The sequence below is a fragment of the Caretta caretta genome, chromosome 8 (assembly GCF_965140235.1).
Source record: "Caretta caretta isolate rCarCar2 chromosome 8, rCarCar1.hap1, whole genome shotgun sequence".
Taxonomy (NCBI): domain Eukaryota; kingdom Metazoa; phylum Chordata; order Testudines; family Cheloniidae; genus Caretta; species Caretta caretta.
In genome coordinates this window covers 88,949,291-88,964,411 of record NC_134213.1, presented here as the reverse complement: position 1 = coordinate 88,964,411, position 15,121 = coordinate 88,949,291, and the positions used below count along the sequence as shown (strand labels likewise).

The following is a 15,121-nucleotide window of genomic DNA, read 5'->3' as shown; positions in this document are numbered from 1 at the left end:
TCCTCAATTCAGCTCTGAAGGTCCTGGGTTCAAATCCTGGTGTTAGCTAAGGGGGCTAGTCTACACGGGCAATGCTAAAACGCTGTGGCAGCAGCACGTTAACATGGCTTGTGTGGTTGCAGCGCAGGGGGAGAGCTCTCCTAGCACTCAAAAAACAAAACACACACACTCATACAGAGTAGCTACCGACATAGCTACCAGTGCTGGTGCATGGTTTACACTGGTGCTTTACAATGCTGAAACTTGCTGTGCTCAGGGGGGTGTTTTTTCACACCCCGATCAAGAAAGTTGCAGCACTGTAAATGGCCAGTGTAGACAAGCCCTAAGATGGTGGCTGTCACAATAACTTCTCTGCTGTAGCAAGTGCAGAGAATTAATTACTGATAAATAAATCAAACAATCTTCCCCACTGACATTCACCAAGCACCCTGTTTCTTCTCCAACAAGAAGCAGACAGCCACACGCTCCCTGAATACCCACCTGTCCCATGAAGCGTTCCAAGAGACCGCACTCCCACCCTGTTTGTCCAGTGCTCTGCTATATTCAGGGCACTGTTTAGTTTAAGTATGTCAAGTTCTTTTGGACAAAAAGATGAATTGCATTTTGCAGTACTAGGTACATCTATAGCAGTACATAGATTAACTGTAGTTTAGAGGAGAGATAATCTAAGGGGCCCTTGTTTTGAAACATTTCTTATACAGGGGGGTTCAGCCCAAAATTTAGAACGGTCACATCTATCCCATTCTACTCGGAACGATATTTGTGAGATGTATATTCTGTACTTTCTTTTCTGAAGCACCTACAGCATTTCAAATTAACTACTAACCCTTGATCTCACACTATAAACAAGCCCTTTAGAAAAATCTCAATTGCATTGTGTCTACATTGATTAAAGCTTGAAGCCTCGTGACCTCATGTGGCATTAACTTCTCCCATGCACCAAGAGCATTCTGCTTTTCTACTCAATTACCCCCTTCTGTGCAGAGCCACCACTACCCAGTGAGCATGTACAATGGACTTCTGCTTCATTACACTAACCAGCAGCAGGATTGGAATAAACAAGCTAATTTATCAGGTCCAAGCTAGCTTTCACTATTCTGAAAAAAGTTTGTTGGTGGTGGATTTTTAAGTTATTCACAGCAATATCAACGTGAGGTAAAAAATCATAACCTCAGATAGCCAAGGTGTTGCTACTGGCATAAACATGTATATTATATTGACCAGACTCCTGGGGTGATTTTTCAGTACAGGTACAATTTCCCAAGACTAAGTGAAAATCCCCTTCCAATCACCAACAGCAGCACTTCTTTGGACAGAAGTTATTGTACAAGAGATCCCCATTCCCTGTATATATAAAAAGTATTATTTATTTTTGCATTATGGTAGGGCCTAGAGACTCCTCTCCTCCTCCCACAACAGATCTTGGGGCTTCTTTGTGCTGGGGACAGTTTATTAAAAAAAAAAAAAAAAAAAAAAAAGAAATATCCCTATTCTGAAGGGACTACAGTCTAAAAGAAAATAAAGAGTGGGGTGGGAAGGGAAACGGAAGAGGCCCTGATGAGCCGTCTTGCCCAAGACTGCATAGCAAATCAGTGGTACATCAAGTAACAGAGCCCAGATGCCCTGACTCCAAGACCAGTGCCACATCCATTGGACAACAGTGCCTCTAATTGTAATTAGAGGAGTACATTTTTGCCACTTTTCACTCCTATTAAAGCCACAAAGTTAAGTGAATAGATTCATTCCACTCTAGCTCAAAGATCAGAATTGTTAATTAAGTTTGATCTGTTTTCATGCTTTAACCATCCAAGACCAGTACAACTATATGGCCCCAGAAGTTAAGGCTATGCAGAAAAAGGTACACTCCTGTGCTGGAGACGTGAGTGTCATAGCCAGGTTTTGATAGCAACTCCGTGCAGCAACGGTAACTCTGTAATTACAACTGTAACTTTTTTCCATAATGACAGGTTTCAGAGTAGCAGCCGTGTTAGTCTGCAACCTGGAATCCCGACCAGGGATATTCTGCTACCCAAGATCCATAAGCCTGGAAATCCTGGACACCCCATCATCTCAGGCACCCTGAGAGCAGGATTGTCTGGCTATGCAGACTCCCTCCTCAGGCCCTACGCTACCAGCTATCTTCGAGACACCACGGACTTCCTGAGGAAGCTACAATCCATCGGTGATCTTCCTGAAAACACCATCCTAGCCACTATGGATGTAGAAGCCCTCTATACCAACATTCCACACAAAGATGGACTACAAGCAGTCAGGAATGGTATCCCCAATAATGTCACGGCAACCCTGGTGGCTGAACTTTGTCCTCACCCATAATTATTTCACATTTGGGGACAACAGATACCTTCAAATCAGCGGCACTGCCATGGGTACTTGCATGGCCCTACAGTATGCCAACGTTTTTATGGCTGACTTAGAACAATGCTTCCTCAGCTCTTGTCCCCTAATGCGCCTACTCTACATGCGCTACATTGATGACATCATCATCTGGACCCATGGAAAAGAAGGCCTTGAGGAATTCCACCAGGATTTCAACAATTTCCATCCCACCATCAACCTCAGCCTGGACCAATCCACACAAGCGGTCCATTTCCTGGACACTACGGTGCTAATAAGCGATGGCCACATAAACACCACCCTATAGAGGAAAACTACTGACCGCTATACTTACCTACATGCCTCCATCTTCCATCCAGGAAACACCACACGATCCATTGTTTACAGCCAAGCTCTACGATACAACTGCATTTGCTCCAACCCCTCAGACAGAGACAAACACCTACAAGATCTCTATCAAGCATTCTTACAACTACAATATCCACCTGCTGAAGTGAAGAAACAGATTGACAGAGCCAGAAGAGTACCCAGAAGTTACCTACTACAGGACAGGCCCAACAAAGAAAATAACAGAACGCCACTAGCTGTCACCTTCAGCCCCCAACTAAAACCTCTCCAACACATTATCAAGGATCTACAACCTATCCTGAAGGATGACCCATCACTCACAAATCTTGGGAGACAGGCCAGTCCTTGCCTACAGACAGCCCCCCAACCTGAAGCAAATACTCACCAGCAACCACACAACAGAACCGCTGACCCAGGAACCTATCCTTGCAACAAAGCCCGTTGCCAACTGTGCCCACATATCTATTCAGGGGACACCATCATAGGGCCTAATCACATCAGCCACACTATCAGAGGCTCATTCACCTGCACAGCTACCAATGTGATATATGTCATCATGTGCCAGCAATGCCCCTCTGCCATGTACATTGGCCAAACTAGACAGTCTCTATGTAAAAGAATCAATGGACACAAATCAGACATCACGAATTAGAACATTCAAAAACCAGTTGGAGAACACTTCAATCTCTTTGGTCACTCGATTACAAACCTAAAAGTGGCAATTCAACAACAAAAACTTAAAAAAAAACAGACTTCAACAAGAGAGTGCTGAATTGGAATTAATTTGCAAACTGGATACAATTAACTTAGGCTTGAATAAAGACTGGCAGTGGATGGGTCATTACACAAAGTAAAACTATTTCCCCAGGTTTATTTCCCCCCCACTGTTCCTCAGATGTTCTTGTCAACTGCTGGAAATGGCCCACCTTGATTATCACTACAAAAGGTTCCCCCACCCTTGGCTCTCCTGCTGGTAATAGCTCACCTTAAGTGATCACTCTCGTTACAGTGTGTATAACACACTGTAACACCCATTGTTTTATGTTCTCTATGTACATAAATCTCCCCGCTGTATTTTCCACTAAATGCATCCGATGAAGTCAGCTGTAGCTCACGAAAGCTTATGCTCAAATAAATTTGTTAGACTAAGGTGCCACAAGTCCTCCTTTTCTTTTTGTTTCCATTGTAAACCTGAGTTGGGGCTTTCTGCTAGATATTTCTTCATCTCTTGCCAGTACCCAAGATACAAGATTGATCCGTGCCCTAATGACTCTACTAGTTGAACATCAATATAGTAAGATAGATGGTCCATGCTGGGAGACTGATGTAACTGCAACACGAGATCTGCTTACAAGATTCTCTCTCAGAACCATCACAACCTATGATAGGTTCATCATTAAGACACTGTCCATTGGATGTAGAGAATGCACTTATTGTTGGCTTTATACATTATATGACTGATTGGTATGGTTCAGTTCCAAACAGGACCAGATATGCACTGTCCCAAGAAAAGTAACAAGAATATATCATTCAAAAATTTGTAAAAAGTGATCAGGGGTGGGGGGGAATAAATTAGGGGCGTACACTCCTGTTACTGGTGTGGAAGGGAGTCCATGCAAACAGGAAAGAAAGAAAAGAAGAAGAAGAAGAAGAAGAAAAAGAGTGGCATGAGCAGAGGGAAAACAGCTCCACACTATCATTGCCCTGGAATATTGCCACGTGGGGACTAGATGCAGTTATGCAAGAACTCAGATGTACAACTGCAGCCATAGATGGTAAGAGGGAGAAGTTGTCTAGACAATCAGCCATTCTGCACAGCATGTTCTCCTTCAGAGAAGTAAGTGTTTAGAGGTTTTTTGGGGTATCCTAAGTTACTGCTCACAGATCAGTAACAGCAACTACTCCCAATGTGTTTGCAAACCAAACAAAGGATATAGACCAGTGGCATAGGAGCCTTTTGTACGGTTTCTGACAGAAGGCGTTTCAGAGGGCCTTTCACAGGAAATACAGAAGGGCCAAGATCTTTGGGAAAGGATATTGCTGCCAGTCCCAAACCCCAGAGCAAGCAATATGGTAGAGTGGCAGCACAAGAAGAGCCTGGGTGTACTTACATCTGGTGGTGCATTGAAGAGGGAGCAGGCATGTACCTCACTGCTCCATTTCCATGGTTTCACAAGGTACTGAATTCTTACTGTGCTCCTCTCATATAAACTAAATTAACAAAACCAAAATATGAAACTTTTCACATCTGTGGAAACAGGGTTTAGCTTTTAAAGCACCTGGAAAAGAATCACCTGTGCAGGAAGCATTTCATTAATTGGAATGTGGATTCACAATGAAATTTAAGCAGTGTGTGTTCAGACACTGCATTTAAGTACACCAGATTGTCGTCATTTTACAGACAACAACAAGCAATTTGAGTTCTATAGGTGGACAAACATGCACCCAACTTAAAAATACTAGAATTAAAATTTCCAATTACAAAGCAAGTTGAATCTTCATCCAAGCTCTCATTTATCAGTTTTCAGGTCAAATCAAACAAGTGTTTGACTGGGTCTAGCTAGTAAATCCCTGAAAATGGAGATCTGTAACTGCAGTGGTGACCCACCTAACATTTCCTTGCTGCTTCTCTCCTCCAATACATGGATACTGACATTAATTATGCACTTTTGAAATCAACAGCTTAGATTCTCCCAGACATGTGGTTGGCTGTATGAGTATTTTACACATGCCTGAACTAGTGCTAAGGAAACACTGGAATGCATCCGCGCACGCCTTTCCCTCTTCAGAGGCATTCCTGAGTTAACAGGAGAGACTTGTAATTTAACTGCAAGAGGACAAATGCTATTTGCCAGGGAAAGACTTCCTGTTTAGTCTGGGAAAGGGGAGAGAGAGAGCAAGAACAAACACGAGAACATCACTTGCTAAATCTTCAGATAAAATTTAGAAATAAAGTTTGTTATACTTAAAACCAGATGCAATTAAGAGGGGAAAACCGTGCAGTTGTTTTACTTTACATAAACTATGAAGCACAGAATTTGTCACCCAGACCTTTCAGGTTAATTGTATCTTGAAAGATATGTAGTTACAAGAGGATCTAAATTATTATCTTCTGGAGTTTACTGCCTCTCCTCGAGCCTCGAAGGACAGAAGTTTGTGTCTGGGAATTGTCAACTTCTGGCACGTTTGCCCATTCAGCTACAGTAACAGCTCTTAAAAGAAGAATTGAGTAGACCTACACTAAATAGACATGACCTTTCACTTCTGTTTTTTCCATCAGCTCCCAGAATCCCTGCCAAGATTTCAGGCTGAAGGAATCTTTCAGTACACAAGAGAGTATCAGTATTCGTGTCCACAGTACGGCAGGGACCTATTCAGCACAACTTGTCCATAGTTTTGGAGTGTCACACAATAAAAGAAAATCTGGAATATAAAAATGTTTTGTGCTGGAATTCACAACCATTTTACTTTGGGGGGGGTCTTCCCATGTACCCACGCAAACAAGCATGGTGTTCTCTCAGGAGCAATGTTCAGTCCTAAAAATTTAATCAAATCAGAGCAAAAGAAAACGAAACCCTAGAAAACTCAGGGGTAAGTAACAGAAGCAGATACTTAGATAATGAACTGGAATTGTTGATAACTGCTCAACCATTTATCTAAATGGCTCATTATCTAACTGGTTAAGACCTGCAAGTAATTGTTTTGATTGGAGCACATGGACTTTTCAGAGTTGGCTCAGCCTTGACCAAGTACAACCAAGCAGTGATGCTCGGTATTTTTAAAATGAGTCTCTCTCCTCCCAGAAAGAAAAGAAGTACCTGTAGCACCTTAGAGACTAACCAATTTATTTGAGCATAAGCTTTCGTGAGCTACAGCTCACTTCATAAGCTTATGCTCAAATAAATTGGTTAGTCTCTAAGGTGCCACAAGTACTCCTTTTCTTTTTGCGAATACAGACTAACACAGCTGTTACTCTGAAATCTCTCCTCCCAGCAACTTTATACACTAGAATGAAAACCTCAATTTCTCTTGTATAAAAATAGTTACCTGCAAAGCCAAAGGCTGTAAGGCATGCTTTCAAGCCTCAGCAATACTCCCACTCTTTGGCCTCCTTTTTAACTACAAGGAAGAAGAGTTCTTAACTCAAGTTAACAAAAATCCTAGTGACAAGACAGTTTGTAGTCTTCACATGAATTAATAAATTAATAACTATGGGGAAGCCTAGATCTTAGGACAACTTCTGAATAACTCTTGCACGTCCTATGCTCTTCATTGCAGCCATACATTGGTCTTCACATGGTCTTCTACAGGACTGGGGGAGGAGGGGGAACAAAAACAAAAAAACACTGAAGCACAGGTCAAATCATACTGACATATAGATATGGAATTACAGCAGATGCTAAGCCACGGGGGAGCTAGGACAATGGGAGGCTATCCCTACTCCAAATATTTAAAATAAAGCAATCCAGTCTCAGTTAAGCAGGAGTACTGAGTCTAAGATTACATATCTACACAAGATTATCACAATCATGTTGTAATGCACAGGTATGGTCTAAGCCCCCCTGCATAATATGCTGCCACAGCACCAGCAGTGCAAATGGAATTCTTTAAGGACACAACTAATGTTCTATCTAAGACCACAAATAGAATACAATTTATTGTAAAATATTCACTCAGACTCCAAGAAATAGAAAAATTATGAGTTTTCCGGTTTTTTTTTTTTTTAAAAGAAGTTTACTGCATATATAATTTCCCATCCACCTCAGGTGTGTGTGTGTGAAAAACTGTCACCAATTCTCCATATTGACTATGGTGAAGATTGCTTGAGATTAGCAACAGGTTATTTTTCTGGGTTTTATTTTTTAATTTGATTTTTTTTTGAGACTCCTCAATCCTGAATTGGCCCTTCAGTAGAAGACCCAGAAGTCTCAGAAGACCAATTTTAATAACTACTCAAACCCAATGGTTGTTTGAGCTGCTGGGGGAGGGGGCATATCCACATTTGGCTGGATAACACCATACCTGAAAGGAGGGTGGGGGGGAAGAAAGAGAAGCAAAGCTTCTGTGAAGAAAGAACATTCCCAATTAGACCAATGCTGGAGTTCAATGCTCACCGCCTTGGAAGATGCGTATGGTCAGATTTATGCTTGTGCAGAAACCGGAGCAAAAGATGGAAGAGGAAGTTGTGGCTTATACTGACCCTGGAGCTGCCTAGAGCCAGTTTGGCCCCAGCTGCTAATTAGTGCAACTCAAGACTTCCATGGCTTGGTGGCAGTTATGGGGACAGATCACCCTGGCCACACCGCTCCCAAATCCTGAACACCCCCTGTGCCAACAGAGTAAGCACAGTGTCAGCAGGCAGGGCTTAGACCCGGGAGGGGGAGGTGTTCACCATCCTCTGCAGTATGGGGCATGGATCACTTGCAGGTTTAAACTAGTGTAAATGGTGGATTCTCTGTAACTTGAAGTCTTTAAACCACAATTTCAGTAACTCAGCCAGAGGTTAGGAGTCTATTACAGGAGTGGATGAGTGAGGTTCTATGGCCTGTGATGTGCAGGAGGTCGGACTAGCCGATCATGATGGCCCCTTCCGGCCTTAAAGATTATGAGGGCTTCCTGGCACCAATGAAATCAAGTTCTGACAACCCTAGTTTCTCATACTCAAATCACTGCTGCTGACCTTAGTGGTTGACTGGCTTCACAAAATGTCCTTGTTTGTTAACACTGGCTAGGCCATGAGGTCTGGCATATTGCACGCCCACCCTTCACTTTTGCTGTGTAAACAGCTGTCTCCTGATTTACAGGACAGTCTTCTCTTCATGTCCCACAATTTCAGTTACAATTACATGTGTACAATATTTAGGAGAGTGAACTACACATAGATCAATGAACTATTACTACAAAGCTTACTCCTTACTTCAGTCAGACATACAATTCCATGTGAATAGGAAGCAGGGCTTTTATCAGTAAACAGCATGTCTTCAGCCTTATTACATTTTAGGTATTGGTACCAGTTAGTGTCCAAAACTATATACACAGCCAGCACTGCCAGGATCCAGAGGTTCACAACATGCAGTTTTGTTGCAGTTGCTAAATCAGAGTAATCCGCTAACATAGAACGTCACTTAGCCATTGTTCTGAAACATGACCTAATTTCCTGATAAGTGAGAGGTGTTTTAGCTTTGTAGCTGTGCTCCAGTTGTATATGTATCTAGACCTGGATAGACTAAAAATAAATCAAGGATTTTCTTTTTATGCTAGACTTAATCAAAGCAGACCAAAGTCACCATTTGCATCTTCAGCTCCCATCCCTACCTGTATTGTAGTAATTTCATGTAAAAGACCAAGGTTCTGATGTGTGACGTTACCATTCCTGTCAAAACCATGAAGAGTTTATTGACTAATCTATGGCCGTTGTTCATCTTTTTAAGTCTCAGGCCACTTTGTAAAACAAAAATCCTGCCATGGACCCACTTTTCCCCAAGCGCCACTCAGAGAATTTCCATTGTATGAACTAAGTAGGTGGTTTGTGTGGATCACTGATGTTCCATGGACCACTGGGCCACTGTTGGGGGAGGAAGAGCTCAGATGATTTCTTGCTGAATACTGAAGTAACATTTTAGTGCAGGTGGCCCAGTGTAAACTTTGCACCATGAGCACATCATCAACATGCCAGATCTGGAGGACCACACCCAGTTTACATATACACATTTACTTTCAAAAAAATTTGCACATACAGTATTTGCTTATACTTGCAATTGTTGATTGAGTATTAGAAACTGAGTTCACCAGCAAGCTATCCAGACAATGACTAAACTGGATGGGGAGGAAAGAGAACCCTTTGGATACATGTAAAGAGTTAAAGGTTGTAAACCCTACAAAGGGAAGAAATTGTTGGGGGTGGTCCAACTTCACTTATATTTGCAGCTTCCCTGATAAAAGGATTAAAAGCTCACTAACAATAAATACCTTGGGCTTCCCCCCCACAGAAGATTCACTGGTTTAACTAAAGATATTATGTGGCACTGAGGTAGTTTTAACTGGTGTAGCTTTGTTTTTAGAGCAGTCCCTGACAAATTGCATCCTCAGTTATGAGAAGGTCAAAGGTGGCACACAAAAATCCTAAAGGGCATTGCACAATGAACATCACCACTTTGCCATCTCATTTCAGCAGGATTTCTTTTTCAACAAAGTAGCTGTGTCCACAACTTGCAAGTGGCATGGTAGATACAAAAGTGAAAACTGAACTTGTAGAATCCAAGTCATTTTGGCTCTAAATGAGCATTCTTGTGTTTTTCACACCTGTTCTACAACTAAAATGAGGAATACTGCTGTCCAGTCACCCTATTTTCAAATGAAAATTGGGAATAAGGATGTTAATGGATTAATGTATTTTTAAGACACACACAAAAAAAGGACCATTAGGAGCATCAAAAGTCAGACCTTCTTGCATGACACAGGCCATAGAATTTCACAGAATGATTGAGGCATCTAGCCCAATAACATGCTTAAACCAGAGCAGAACTTTTAAGGGGTATGCAAGTCTGGATCTTTAGCCCTTTCTCTGTAACGTTACCCTTTTATGATTCGACTACACAGGACTGAAATACCCAGATCTGCCACAGACATCCTGTGTGATTGACCTTGCCTAGATTAGTAAGGGTCTATGCCTCACTTCTACACAAGCTGTAAAAATCCTCACGGGGTGCTGCAGGTTACATTTGTAGGACACTTGCATTTGAGAATCCTCAAGGTGTTCTTGCATACCATGACACAATGGATCTGCTCTTAGGGGTGCAGCTAGATCACTGGTTCACAGGCTATAAAAGCAAATCAGACAGAGTGGTAAAGGTCAGGTATGGTAATAGCCCCGCTTTACTCCTAAAATAAAAGATGTACAGATTTTAATTATGGCTGGTCAAAAATCCAACAGCAAACCACTCATGAACAAATTGTGTCTGTTAGATAATCTTAGCCAGTGCCATCACTCACATCAGATAGCTGAGTAACCGTACACAGAGATGTGGTGGACAAATACTTGTCTAGTTTGTGGGATAGTTTCCACCTAATAGAAAGGGACAAAAGAGGAAAGATTTTAGGGGATTCTATAGTTCACCTAGTTTGGGGCAAAGTCTTTCCTAGGAGATGCTGCTCCTGCTACCACCTCCTCCATTTATCAAGACACAGAGATAATATTTGTCTGGATGCTGTAGTGGCTGTGCAAGGAACTGACACCTGAGATAGTAAAACCACCCACAAAACTGCTTTCTGGCACTATTCCAATGCACAATTCATGTCTCCAGGACTGTCCAAACTCTGGGATCTCCCTCAGCAATTCTCCCCCTCCCCCCGCACCCCCCCCCCCAACAAAATCACAGCCATCACAGACAGAATAAGCTAGACAATCGGCACTGAATGAGACTATGGGGGGCAGGGAAAGAGGATTACAAGTTATGTCAGCACTTCCATAAAGATTTTGCAGTGAACAAAGTGAACTTTGTCCCCTTCAAGGCAAAAAAAAATAAAATAAAACAACCAACAAGAAAAAAAAATTCTGTGGCTCTAAAGTTTTACCTAGGAGAGTTTGCACGGGTGCGGGAAAGCTTGGTGCTGCTGAAAAGTATGGACCAGCTGGCTACCACCAGAAAGGGAATTTTGGGAAGTGGCTAAGCTCTGGGAGGCTGCAGTCACAGGCACTTCATTAACAAAGGGAGCAAGAAAAAGATCCAGTTTATGGGACTTCTGTGGAGCCCCATCACAGCAGCCTCCCGGGTTCTAGGGATTTGAATGTGAGGAAGCACTGGCCAAGACAGCATCTCTTACCGGCAGGCTAATACACATTCGGGGAAGGGAGTGTTTCCAAGCCCAAAAGCAACAACAAACAACAAAAAAAGGCAGAAAAACAACCCCCACCCCCCCCCAAGTCTCAAGCATCTTGAAGCAGGATCAGAGGAGGCTCCCTCCTCCCCCTTTCTGAGCTAGGGGAAGGGGATGGGTGAGGAAAACCCTTTAAAGCACAAAGCCTGGAGCAGAACTTACTGCCATGCCCACCCAAAAGTCTCCCACTCACTCCAGCTCTGCTGAAAGCTCACATCACCACCACCACCACCCCCATTATGTTAGGAACGCCTCCCCCAAAGCCCCACACAGGCTGAAATACAACCAAAAACATGCGATTGCTGGAGAATAAAGTAAACAGTGATCCAAATACAAAACACCGCATATTAGAGACAAAAACGTTCTTTTCTTCTGCTAGAGCAGCTCTCATTGATTTTTTTTTTTTTTGGCTTATTGAAGGAGATTAGATTTCCTCCTGCAGGCGGGTCAAAGAGAGAAAAGGGTTGAAGGTAAGGGGGAAAAAAAACAAAACAAAACTTTGTAACCCAACACTTCCATGCACGATCAGTCGCCATGCTTAAGATTTTCTCCCCCTTCCTCGTTCTTTGAGCAGACACTGAAACTAGGCCAAAAAAACTTTTCCCTGCCCCTTCTTTTCTTGTAGCCACTAGAGTGAAATGTGCACAAAGAGACCCGTGGAGCTATGTTTTCTTAACTACAATAGCAGGACTAATTAGATCATAGAAGCAAGGCAGTGATACAGTAACAAGTAGCTAAACAACAAGACAGAGCGAAGGAGAAAGTTTGCACCTTGAACACTTACCAATCAGACCTCCCACTAGAAAGGCGATGACTTGGAAAATCAGTAAGATCCCTCCAACAATGCACAGCTTTTTAGTGCTCATGTTTTCTATAATTGCCCCAGCCATTTTTTAAAAGATTTCCACGCGCCCCCCCTTCTCTCTCGCTGCAAAACTTAAGGCTCTGAACGTGCTGCAGGGATGGAAAGAAGACAGACTCAGCACAGATTGCCCAGGCACGCCCGGATCTGGCTCCCCCTCTGCTGAGAGCTGTGATTGTGGCCGGCTCTCGGCTGCATGTGGCTGCTTTAAAGGAGCAGGAAAGCGAATCACATGATACCTACCTCCTCCTCTCCACTCCCCCCCTTTCCCTCCCTGATCCATTCAGCAGCAGCAGACATTGGTGTCAGTCTCATGCAGCAGTGGCAGCTTCTTCAGCTGCGGGAACAGCCAGAGCTGCCCAGTCAAGGGTTGCTTGTTTTGGTTTTTGAATAGCACAAACACAGAAGTTGGAGGTAGAAGGGCTAGTCCAGTCCAGGAGTGTCCCCTTGAGAGTGTTCTCTAGGGCCTTCCCCAGTGCAGTTTTAAGGGTGAGGTTTGTACTAGCCTAGTAGGGTTTTTTTCATAATGCATAACAAACACTAAGTGCTTTCAGTGCTTAGCATTATCCATTGTTTTAATAACATTATGTTCTATTTTAGCACCTTTCAAAAGGAGGATTTCAAAGCACAATGTATGGTAAATAAAGGATGCCCCAGTGGATAAGGACTTTAACACATCACTGAAAGGACTTAATATGCTGTTGAAACAGTCACCCTGGGGCAAGATGCAGACTTCCTTTAAGGGTAAACATTAACACCATAAATGAACAGACTTAAGAATTTTAATTTTATTAAAATGATGTTAAAAAGAAAATGATACAGAGTTTAAGCATAGAAGTTTCTGTTTATCAGGGAATAACGTACAGATTACCAAGGGGCATGAAGTTTGGTTTAGGATCGGATGGTATAAGGAATAGATAATCTGCAATATCCCCAATTGGGGGTAAAAGGTTAGCGGGTCAAAGTACAGACATTGAGATAGGAGGGTATTTTGTTCATATAATGGCTGTGTATCCATCTGTAGCCCAGTGGGCCATCTTACCTGTATTATATTCATTGCTTTGTTATTCTGTTTTATTATATTTAGCAGTAATACAAGGAAGCTACAGGCTTTTACCCTGTAAAATTTGGCTTTAGCAGATGGCATGAGGCTTGAGGCCTATAACCTTTGGAATAGATAAATTTAAGTAACTCGTAAGCTATAGGGAAGTAGCATGCAAGAGGGGGAATTTTGTCCAGAATACCGACGTCAGCCACCCACAGAACATAGCTGATACCAGAATCCAGAAGGTTCCGGACAGAACGTCTGACCACAAAGGCACCATGACAACAAATTGACATGTATGCTAATAGAGTAACATCATACATATACTAACCTATAGAAAACAGACACCTTAAGGGGAGGAAATACAAATAAGGACCTCTACTGAACATGCATTGGACATGGTAATGTCAGCGTAACCTACTATAAAAGTAATATCCCAGGGGTAGCAAAGGGAGAGATGTAGACCTTGGGAGGGGCCAGAATGATGGCCACGAGGAAGATGAGGATGGTGACAGCGATGAGAAAGATAATGGTTAACATTCCAAGGTGTAAGTATGTACTTCTTTATTATCTCTATCTGCTTTGTTGAGTTTAAGTGTGTGTATAACTTTGCTAAATTATTAATAAATCATTTATCTTTATATATATATGTAAAGTTCCTATAGTGTGAGTGTTCCACCTGTGCACATTGGGGTTCCCAAATTATATGTTAATTTTACAATAATCTAACTGGGCCTGATCTTGGGACAAGAACCTGTTAATCCTCAAATTACAATTGTATACACCCAATTTTGGGTCAGGCTACTCATCTGATACAGCAGGAAGAGTTTAGATGAGTCATAATGTGAATTAAGTTGAAATTTAGTCAGGATGCCAAAAATCATACACCTAAACAAAACAAGTTCTTCAGTGTCCACAAGCAGTAAGGACAGTTGCCGCTCCAAATAAAGACAGCAGTAAGTTTTCTATGATATTCAGTTTCTTCCCAGTTATGCCACCATCAAATAAAGGCTCTCTCTCTTTAGTGTTCAGGTCCTTCAGATGCTACAAGGCTATGTCTCCTCCTCCAATTAATGATACTTTAGCCAAAGTACTTTCCTTACTTCAATTCCTCCAACCATTTAATTATTTTTGTTGCTATCCTTTGAATTTCCTCCAAATTACATACAAAGTTTGGAGGTGCCCAAAACTGAATGTAGCATTCTAGCTGCAATCTCACCAGTGCCACAGAGAGGGCTTATCACTAGCTGGTCTGTGACAGTACGTTTGCTCACATGTTGCCATATCACAATCTAGAATTAATTCACTCTGTTCACCGCTGCCCTCATTAGTGGTTTCTGGCATTACTGGTTTTCAGTTATTTATGGGATTCCACAGGGACCACTGTTAACCCTGATTATTTAACATCTTGATACTTCTGAGATCTTTAATAAACAGAACATTACCATTTACAGATTAAACTAGATTGGGAGCTGTTGAAAACATCTTTGAGAACATAAACAATACAAAAGGAACAGAAGAGATAGGAATATAGGCAAGGCATATCACAATGGGAGCCAGTTGGGCAAATATGCAAACAGCAAGCTGTAAGAATAATATCCTGAAACATTATATATAGTCAATGAAATGGAGGT

At 42.2% G+C, this 15,121-nt stretch overlaps 1 protein-coding gene across 2 annotated transcripts in view; it reads right to left on the bottom strand.

Moving 5' to 3' along the window:
* Positions 1–15,121, bottom strand: part of WLS (Wnt ligand secretion mediator) — a 117,023-nt gene that overhangs the window by 61,865 nt on the left and 40,037 nt on the right. The window contains exon 1 of one of the 2 annotated variants that reach the window (XM_048859994.2): positions 12,365–12,650. The exons of the other annotated variant lie outside the window; for it this stretch is intronic. Within the exon in view, the coding sequence (XP_048715951.1) occupies positions 12,365–12,470 (106 nt within the window). The 5' untranslated portion in view covers positions 12,471–12,650. Of the gene's footprint in view, positions 1–12,364; positions 12,651–15,121 lie in introns of those variants that run through there. 2 annotated transcript variants of the gene reach the window in all.